Genomic DNA, 10,824 nt, shown 5'->3' with positions numbered 1-10,824 from the left:
AATTGTGACATATCCCGACATGTCAGTTACCCCCCCCCCCCCCCCCCCCCCCCGATTGCATTGTCACTTATCCACCAGCTGTTAGTTTTATGTTTTATTTGATTACGAAATGTCTGCTCCTGAGACACATCCATTTTGGTGAATGAAAAAAGAATATTTGTTTTTAAGTTTATGTACATCCACAGAGGAGAGAGGATGTGAGTAAGTTGTTGTTTTCTGTTTTACCTCTCATTGTCCCTACCAAAGTTAACAATTTTCAAAAGAGGAAGGAGGCAGTTTAGATTCCATTACCATTTACTCACCCTAAAATGCTTCTCCACACCCACCCACCCACACACCCACCCACACACACACGTGCTTCACAGAGCACAACAGCATCCTCATGCCACACACAATTAAATTTACATGGTTAAGTGGGTGTTACAGTTCACGCCTCGTCAATTCATGCTTAAGATTATCTTAGTGAGATTATACAGAGCAGTTTTGAACATGGTACAAAACTGCACTACAAACTTTGACTGTCTGAGTCATGGTTTGTTGAGGTGGTGCTCACATACTGTATGTAAGTCAAGTCTACAAGTAATAATATCAGTTAATGATGACTTTAATTAAATAAAATTGGACTAATATCAAATTACAATACAGAAAATAGTGTGCAACATATAAAATAAAATAATAAAATCCTTATTTTCTCATCAGCTTGGCATTCTTTTTTTTTAAAGTATTATGCAATAGCCGTAAAATGTGCAGATAACAGAAGTAAAAGTACTTATCCCAAAGCACAGTCCATTATAGTAGAGGTGGTAAAGGTATAAATCATTATGATTTCTGAGGTTTCTACTATTTTTTCCCCCATTAAAGGAGTTTTCCCTTATCTGCTGTGAGGGTCCAAAGTACAGAGGGATGTCGTACGCTGTAAAGCCCTCTGAGGCAAATTGTGATTTGTAATATTGGACTTTATAAATAAAATTGAATTGAAAAATCAAATTATCATACATAAATACATAAGTACAACTGTTAAATATTAGCAGCCAAATGTTTTTAAGTTACAAAAGTGAAGCTGAAGCATTGCAGCTGGTCCAGATGGATCTAATTTTAACTGCACTGTATAAACTACTATGTGGTAGGTTTATGTAAAGTTTTATGAAGTCATCATATCTGCAAAATATGTAGGCCTAGTAACTATAACCACATGGGATAGATTGCACAGAGTGAATCAGAGCAAAGTATGTTCTCCTAAAATGTAGTGGAGTTTCAATATGAAGTTGCTCAAAATGAAAATACTCAGCTAAAATGCAAGTACCTCAAACTGGACCTAAGTAGAGTATTTAAGTAAATGTACTTGATTACTTTTCAACTGTTTCCTAGTCTTCCCTAGTCTATTTTGACTTGATGCATTAACCTGTAATTAGTTTAACAATGTTGTACGTGGTGTTATTGGGATAAAGTGAGGGAAATGGTGTCTTATCTGTGGCACTGTTCACTGTTAGTGTCATTTCCTGGTCAGAGGTGCTTTAAGTTCATGGCTCCCAAAGTTGACCTGCAGCCTACTCTAATATCCCTTAAAACAGTTTAGCATGGATAGGACATAGCATGGAAAGTACGGCTCACACATGTAAAAACAGTACCAGCAGTAACGTTACCTCTTAGCTGTGTGTATTGGTACAGCAGTGCACTTTGTCAGTTACACCGTTTTCTGCCACGCAGGCACACTAGAGTCAGCCAACCGCAGTGGATGGGTGGGATCACCCCTGAACAGTCTGGTAGCCACGTAGCTAGCTAACAACGTTAGCTGTGTTGGTAAGTGCTCCTGTGCTCGATATTTACTTTATAATGGTAATATTATCTTACAGAGAAGCTGTTTGGGTATTTAAAATGCTACTGTTGGATATATGTTATCGCCTGTGCGTATTCACCGAGTGTTACTTGAAAATGTGATGTTATTAACTTAGCTCGCCCGGCTAGGTAACTTAGCTAGCATTAACTGTTAGCATTAGTGGTAACCGTTAAATAAGTTTATACGTAGGTTAGCTAGCAGCTGTTAGCATAAAGGTATAGCAAGCTGGCCTTTGACTTATCTCAGGTATTTTAATGCTATCAGTGTTAGCTGTGGTGTAGCCTCACAGTGCTCTGTTTAGCTAGCAAACCCAGGATGAACTCGTTTAATGTTAACTTAGTGTTGAATAAGCTCAAATATTGCTAACGTGTCATTGTTTTTATTTTAAGCTAACGTCAGCGAACGTCACAATGGACTTGCCACATCAAGGATACCGAGCAAGTAAGTGGAAATTATATGAATCACCGTGTCATCATCAGTTGAAATTTTTGTAATTTTTTGCAAAATATCCGTCCATAGTTTCTGCTTCCTGATTTCTTAGTTGGGGAAGACAGAGTTCAAGTAGAGCTGTCACACGACTGATAATATACAGTAAACGATCCCATTTATTAGGTACAGATAACACAAATGAATGCTGTTTAAGTTACAAGTACTTCATTAAATCTTACCTGCATGAGGATTGACAAAAAAGTAACACCAATGCAGTATAATACAATACAATTCAACAGCACCACTAACTACAGCCACTACAATAGACCTGAAGTTAAATCAACACCTCTCTAAAACATTTTAAACCAAGACTTCAAAAAATAACCATTCATGAAGGTAGGATTTATTACAGAGCTGCCTTTCCCTTGATTACCATGCATTAGTGTTTGTTTACAGTACCATATAAACAGGCAGCTAAGTGTAAACCTTACCTGTAATCATTTTAACAACAGAATATGGTCAATTTTGGAGTAACTGTATTGAAAGTAAATAAGATTAAAAAGCTCCTCTTGTTATCTTGATCATCACAGAGTATTGTTCCTCTCCTCCTTAGATGAAAGATTTGATAGGGTTGTAATGTTTTAAGTAATAGGACTAACATAAACAATTAGATGGATATCACTGTATGTTTATTTGATATTGGGGTTAATACAATACTAACCCAACTCAAGTCCTTTTTTTAAAATATATATTCAGATGTACGCCATTTACTCTCTTGTGTCCCTCTTTCCAAAGCTAAACCGAGAGCTCGTGCAGCTCCCCCCACTGCAGATTCTGTCCTGTTTGACGACACCAGCTCTGCAGCTCCAGCAATGAACAATCAAGGATACTACACTCCTGGGTACAATATGGCAGGACCCTCACATGACATGCACGCAGGTGCTGGGTCGAACAACCTGTTTGCTGACCCAATGGCCAACGCTGCAATGATGTACGGCTCCTCATTAGCTAACCAAGGAAAGGATATGGTTAACAAAGAGGTGAGAAAAAGCAGGATAATGATTGGTTTTCTTTAGACATGATACATGGTACTGTATGTGTTTGAATGGAGGGAATGGGGTGTTAGCCTGGTAACCTATAAATAAGGTCAGGGCCTGGATTGGGCAGTTGGCATCACTTTTCCCATGTGGCAAAAATTCTTGGGTGATTAAATCACAAGTTGACTGTGATAAATGCGGTTTGAATGCCCCCAAGCACACACTGAACAATCTTTACAAGATTTTGAAGTTTCTCCCTAGCTGCATGACCAAGTAGACCAAGACACAGCCCAACTCTTAATGTGATCAGAGAATAGGGGCACAGAGTCATCTCAAATACAGCAATTAGATTTACAGCTGCAGATGCAAGTATTTTCAAACCATTTTATTTTGTTTTTGACTCAAAAAGTGATTCAGCAAGTTCATTATTTGAAGTTTTTCCAATACAGAGAACCACACAGATGTGTTCTTTCATAGATATGGTTACTCCTCCACAGCAGTGTACTACTTTGTGCTTTTCTATGGCTCTTTGCCTGATATTAGTCACACCCAGAGCCTTTTTACAACACAAACCTTAATCTCTAGACAGTGTCATTGTTAGTGGATAGGTTTTCAGCCAAGAAGACCATTTTCTGGTTTGCTTTCTATGAACAGTCGATGATTTTCCTCACCCAGAATTAAAGGTAGAACATATACATAAATGTATGACCTGTGGATGGCACGTAAATAAAACTAATTTTGCTCTACTGGATTTGCAACTTTGGTACACAGGTGATTCAAAGTACATAGTCTGTGTGTCAAAGTGATGCACAATCCTGAGGGCAGCCACAGCCTTCTATACAAATGACTATGACTCAACTGTATTTATTTAGCTTGGCAGACTGTCGCTGCTCATCTTTTAAATTCATGTTTGCACTTCCTTTGCCTTTCAGATCAGTAGATTCATGTCTGTGAACAAGCTGAAATACTTCTTTGCCGTCGACACCAGATATGTATTGAAGAAACTTATGATCCTCATGTTCCCGTACACACATCAGGTAATCAGAGCCATTCACTCTGTCAGACTTTGTCCTACATCAACGTACGGGACAAAACATTTAATAGCATGCATAAGTGCTTGATAATTTTCCCTGGTATCACATTTTCACCCACTTATCACATTGAAACCATACAAACAAGATAATCAGCCTCCTAATCACTACTCCAGCTTTACTTATAAGCATCATAATGCTTTGATTGCCAGTGCGGATATAAATGCACACTGAGCTCCGACATTTCTCACGCACTTTAACTTATTTTGATTGTAAATAAAGTCACCACTAAAACATTCTGTGCCCTGATAATACACCATCCACACAGAGTGCAAACTTTCCTTACAAGACCAGGCGTGCAAAAAGCCACACTAAAGAGTCTTGGTGCATTTTCCCACAGTTCTTACAGGGTTCCTACGTAATATAGGAAAGTATGGAATTTGATTTTAGTCATCTCCAGATGTGGATAAATGTGGAAGAGAAGATAAGAGAGTATGGAAAAATATTTGTATGTTCAAACTATTGCCCCTTGTTTGTTTTCTAATGTTTAAAATTCTGAATTTTTAAAATATAAATTGACCTCACAAGCACACAGTGTTTCCCATGGCGTTTGGAGCAGGCAGCCAAAATGAGAGCCAAAATGTTAACCAATGTGTGGGAGAGTGCAGGCCAGAGTGAACTTGATTTCGTAGAATGCAAGGCAAGAAGTAGGCCGTGCGACTGAACACACACACTCCCACGCAGATCTGCCTCTACACCTATACACAGCCTGCAGAACAGCTCCACACCAAGCGTAATACAGGGCAACTGAACCAAATCTGGACATTTGTGACCAAATTAGTTTGAAAGAAAATGCGGCAATATTTTTGAATTGCATATAAACATAGCATCAGAAATATGAAGTATTAAGCTTGTTTCTATCTATGAGTTATACAGTAATGAAGTTATTAGAAAAGTAAACAGACAGTCTTTTCTGCATAAGGAAACCTTTATGGCTGCGTTCATCGTTGTTTCCATGGACACCGCGAATAAACAAGGCTGCACAGATGCCCTAAAAATTTAAGTATCTAACTTTTTTCAACCAATTTTTGGTTATTTTTGAACGCAATAGCAGACATAGTCAGAATGTAACATGCATGTTAATAGTTGGATTTTCTCAGATGCCAAATATGATCTGAAAAATTCTACAGACACATTACTTAAAATGATCATCTACTACGGCTGTTAGCCCTAATTTGTCATTGAGCTTTAATCTAATCTATTGTAAATTAATTTTCATAAAGTTGTCTAAACTTTTTTGTTGTTCAATTTCAGTTAAGTTGTTCCATATTGTAAACCCTTCAGATGAAAGCATTACTGACTACAGACTGTACTCCTATTTGTGTTGGTAGGACTGGGAAGTTCGTTACCATCGGGACACTCCACTGACTCCAAGACAGGATGTGAATGCACCAGATCTTTACATACCAAGTGAGTTTCCTTTACATACCAAATGATCACTAACAGGCCATTTTGTAAAGCCTGTGAGATGTATTGACTGTAATCTTTGTCTTTTAGCAATGGCTTTCATAACCTACATTTTACTCGCTGGAATGGCCCTCGGCATTCAGAAACGGTGAGTTATTTCATCTTTATCTTATTTACTTAATGACTCAGTAAATATGCACCGTATCAAAAAAGGTAGATAAGGAGTGTGTATTGTCTTTGTGTGAAGGTTCAGTCCAGAGGTTCTTGGACTGTGTGCCAGCACCGCCCTCGTATGGATCATCATCGAGGTCTTGGTGATGCTGTTGAGCTTGTACCTGCTGACAGTACACAGCGACCTCTCAACCTTTGATCTCATCGCCTACAGTGGATACAAATATGTTGGGTAAGTGTCATGTTGTACTTGAGACGCATTTAAAAAGTCAGTTTTACCTGTAGTGTTATTTATCAGTCTAGATTGTTTTGCTGTGAGTTGTTGAGTGTTGGAGGTATCGCCCCAAGAGGTGTCTGCCTTCTCTTGAATATAATCGAGCCAGATAAACTCAGTGCAGCAGTGTCTTGTTCCAGAATTTGGTTACTCAAGATAATCCACAGACATTGTTGTGAGCTGTTTCATGTAGGAACTATTTTTTTTCTACTGGCTGTGTCACCACACAGAAGGAAGGGAGCATCTACTCATGGACAAGAGGCTCGTGCTTGTGACAGCTCGAGATGTCAACATTAACGCATCCTCCTCGGCTGAGCTGAATGTTAGCTAGCTCAGTAATGCTAGGTGAGCTAACGGTAGATGAACGCTTTCTTCTGTATAGTGATATGGTTGGCGGATGAACGTCTGTGGATTATCTTGAGTAACCAGATCATGATTTCTGGAAAGAGACATTGCTGTTGAGTTTTTCAAATGTATTTTTGGCACCACAAGCTGAGTGACATCTAGTACCATAATATTGGAGAGAAGGCAGACATCTCTACAGCCGATATCTCCAACACTCTGCAGCTCACACCAAAACAATCTAGACCGATAAATAGCACCACAGGTAAGAGGAAAATATGGATTTATGATTTAACTGACAAAGATAATCAGTGTGAGGGTCAATTTTAGACCCAAAGCTTTAACTTGTGCTATAAATCGATTACCTGCTCATAGATGTAGGTAAATTGCATAGTGGTTAAAAAAGTACCTTTGTAAATAAAGGCCTTCCATATTTAAATGTAAGTTGGTTTACATTAACTGCATTATAAATTTATATTGTAGATTATTAATTTCATTTTATGCTTCTCCTCAGGATGATCTTCACAGTGTTGTGTGGCTTACTGTTTGGCAGTGATGGTTATTATGTGGCCCTCGCCTGGTCCTCCTGTGCCCTTATGTTTTTCATTGTAAGTATTTTGAGTCCTTATTGACATCATCTACTGTATTATGAACCTGAAATTAACAAACTTTCCTCTTTAACAGAAAATCAAATCATTGTGACTAGTTCCTGCTCATTCTTAATCAGTAAATAACATTACTGCATTACTATAAAGTGGACATTTTATAAGAGAATCCTGTCTATGGATCAGAAACATTTACACATTAAAATATTGCACAACCATCTGGCAACAATATAATGTACTTTTCTATTCATTAGAACCACGTGCATAATTTGAAGCTAAAACTATGACATTCCTACTCACAGCAGCATTGTGTTTCTTCAGTGTAACATATCATTGGTTCAGAAAAGGTGCTGATCACCTGTGTAATTATAATTCATTATATTCTATAAGTGGGTCAGATATTTACACATTTAGATGCTTTTTTTTCTTCATTTCAATTGATCTTTCCCAGGGTCATTAAGAAGAGAATAATAAAGAAACAATTATATAGAATACACAAAGACAGCTAATACACATCAAACTTAAATCAGTATCTGTATGAACCATGTAAATAATCCTCAGGTTTAGGTTTTACAGTGCAACTGTTGAGTGTGATAAATACACCATGATGTCCAGTGCAGCAACAAATTATATCCGCTTTGTGCGTCATTATGGTACATCACTGTGCTGCACACAGCTTAACAATGAATTGAGAGTTTACCCATTTCATATACAGGGTTCCCACGATCATGGAAAACCTGGAAAAGTCATGGAATTTCATAATCTCATTTCCCAGGCCTGTAAAAGTCATAAAAATCATTCAACGTTTTGGAAAACCTATGGAATTTTGTAATTAAATTCCTTGTTATACTAATCCTCTGGGGATAACCCTCCACGTAATGTAACATAACAGCAAATTTACTATGTCGAAGTTAGCCGTTGACATAATGTGGCTCTAATATGCATCAACCTAGGGCTGTGCGATATATCGTTTCAGTATCAACATTGCGATGTGCAATATTCCCATTGCTGGACGTGCAATGTCAAGTAAGACAAATTAAGTCTAGACATGGTTCTCATTTTCCATGACTTATACCAGTTAAGCCTTCTGCTTTTAGACATTACGTGTATATGTGACATAGTATGGCGGCATTTTTTACGGGAAGCAGGGCTCTCCTGCATGTGTGTGTTGAGGGAAGTACGGTAACCAGGCAGGCAAGTGTAGCAGACACAGTGAAATGCATGCTTTTCTGAAGTTTACATGTATTATGGATACTTGAAAAGTCATGGAAAGGTTCTGAAATTTTGTCCCATGAAAATATGTGGGAATCCTGTATATAGTAAAAATGAAGTGTTCAAAACATTTGCTGTTAATTACTAATGTTACTGAAGCTTCAGGGCCCAAAAATAAAAAGAAGAGAGATTGATGCGGCAGAGGATGAAGGTCAAGGGGGTAACATTGATAGTGATAACATTTATCACCCAGTAGCAGCTATAATTAAGGTAATAATAGATTATGTCCGAATTTTACTACCTGTCCCTCAAAATGACGGACGAGAAAGTCTAACACAACTTCCACTGGTCTCTGCCTGTTTATAAAGTCCGAAAAACGTCCTGAACACAGCAATATCAGAAGGAAATCAGAAAATACGGGCAGTGGATAGAGTCTCTGCAGAAAATGCACCATCACACACTTCTTTTGGGTCATAAGTGATGATTGAGAGGGATTTTATTTGTATGATTCAATACATTGTTTTTTTATGAATATCTTGTAAGTATACCTTTAACAATGCTCCAATATTTTACTGAAAAGCACACATCATGTTGGCCTGAATTGGACGTTTAAAGATGTTTTTGTCTTGGCAGGTTCGATCTCTGAAAATGAAGATCCTTCCCTCTCTCTCCTCGGACTCCATGGGAACTGGATCAAGTGCCAAACCTCAATTCCGCCTTTATATCACTGTGGCCACTGCAGTGTTCCAGCCAATCATTATATACTGGTTAACCTCTCACCTGGTCAGGTGACCGGGAGGCATTAAATAACCAGAAGTCCAAGTGTGTTGGACCTAAAACGTGGTTGTTGAGTGTTTGTACACCTGCCTTTTTACGCTCTTTTGTCAGTAAACTCAAAACATATGTAGACGGTGTTGAGCTGCAGTATGTGTCGAGCTTGTCAGACGGACATGTTTGTAATGAAATGGTTTTGTTGATTTCACCACAGAGTGTGACGCATAAAGTGTCTCACTGGAAGTTGTTTTCCAACATGGGTGTACAGTAACTCTGACAAATGTTTATTTTTGGCCACTTAACTTTGAAGAAAAAGGGCTTTTATTGTGAGGTTTGTTTAATTATAACTCAGTTTAAGTTTTCTTTTATACATTGTCCCTTCACATGATTGATGATACAGTATTTGCACCCCACAGTACACACACCACACACATCAAACGCATATTACACACATGATGCAAGTACCAATCTTCTGGTATGGTATTGTTGCTGCATTATCCCCCTTTTTTCTTGTGAGTCCTGGATTTTATTTATCTAAAATTGACAGCATGACAATGTTTGAATTTTTTGTAGAAAAAAAATAAATATATTTAGCTTTGTGTATTCAATTTTAACCGTTTCTGAGACTCTTTCTTAAAAAAAGCTATAGTTTTGCAGGGAACATTAGTTGTATCTGATTTATTTCTAAAGTTGGTGCCAGAAATCAGCAGTCTGACTGAGACAGAGAGGTGGGAAGAAACTGAAATTAAAAACTTAGAATTACTGTGCTTATCTACGGATGTATGTTTACTCCATAACATTTCTGAGGAAAATTGGGTTATTTTTTTACTCCATTATATTTACATCAAGTGTCATCTGTAGTTGTGTAGTCATTAAAGTAGTGGCTCCCAACTGGTGGGTCATGAGTCCATTCTGAACGGACCGTTCTCGACCGACTCATGAACATGTCAAGTTTGTAAAACAAAAAACCACACACATTGTTTTTAAGTACAGTGAATTTCCAGCACAGTGCTTTTATCATGAAGTGCTGTTTCCTGCTGTAGAGAGATAGACTAACAGACAGCTACTTCACAGAGACAGTTAACTAGCTCAGCAGCATGGCCAAACGGAAGTATGACTCTGAATATATTAAACTGTGTGGACCCTGAACTAGGGATAGACCGATATAGATTTTTTAGGGCCGATGCCGATACCGATTTTTTTCCATCACCCTTAGCCGATGACCAATTATGGACTGCCGATTTTCTTGAGCCGATATTTGGGCCCGATACTGCTTTTGCTCCCTCAATTTACATCAAAAAAATGACACAATGATAACAAATATTTCAGGTCTCAAGTTTAAAATAAGAAACATTTATTGAACAGTAAAAAATACTAAAACAAGATGGAAAGTTGAGGTAGAACAGGTAGAATATTATTATTATTATTATTATTATTATACATTCAAATAAAAAAAAGAGTTCAGTGCTCTTAAATCTTCCAGTAATGTCTTTATAAAATAAACAAATATTTAAGCTGAAGCATAAATAAAACAACAACTACTGTACACAGTAGGATTCAGCAGCTTTGTTCAACTTAACCACATATTTTCAAATGAAAAAAGTGCCAGGGAAAAATAAATCCGCGAACCCACGCGCGTATCGGC

General features: G+C 37.8%; 1 protein-coding gene across 1 annotated transcript; it reads left to right on the top strand.

The window, feature by feature from the left end:
• Positions 1-1,662: 1,662 nt before the first annotated feature.
• yif1a (Yip1 interacting factor homolog A (S. cerevisiae)) lies at positions 1,663-9,787 on the top strand. Its single transcript, XM_033619068.2, has 9 exons — positions 1,663-1,800; positions 2,227-2,278; positions 3,062-3,306; positions 4,236-4,340; positions 5,726-5,804; positions 5,892-5,949; positions 6,049-6,204; positions 7,103-7,196; positions 9,039-9,787. Exons 2-9 carry the CDS (start codon positions 2,248-2,250, stop codon positions 9,195-9,197), a joined length of 927 nt encoding a protein of 308 aa, XP_033474959.1. The 5' UTR covers positions 1,663-1,800; positions 2,227-2,247; the 3' UTR covers positions 9,198-9,787.
• The last annotated feature ends 1,037 nt before the right edge of the window (positions 9,788-10,824 follow it).

The sequence above is a fragment of the Epinephelus lanceolatus genome, chromosome 7, assembly GCF_041903045.1.
Source record: "Epinephelus lanceolatus isolate andai-2023 chromosome 7, ASM4190304v1, whole genome shotgun sequence".
NCBI lineage: Eukaryota > Metazoa > Chordata > Actinopteri > Perciformes > Serranidae > Epinephelus > Epinephelus lanceolatus.
Note: the sequence above shows the minus strand (reverse complement) of the source record. Positions and strands in the feature narration are given on the sequence as shown.

Coding starts and splice junctions, on each gene's coding strand:
- yif1a (XM_033619068.2), top strand. CDS start 2,248: ATGGACTTGCCACATCAAGGATACCGAGCAA. Junction 3,307..4,235: donor AGGATATGGTTAACAAAGAG/GTGAGAAAAAGC, acceptor TTTGCCTTTCAG/ATCAGTAGATTCATGTCTGT. Junction 5,950..6,048: donor GCCCTCGGCATTCAGAAACG/GTGAGTTATTTC, acceptor CTTTGTGTGAAG/GTTCAGTCCAGAGGTTCTTG.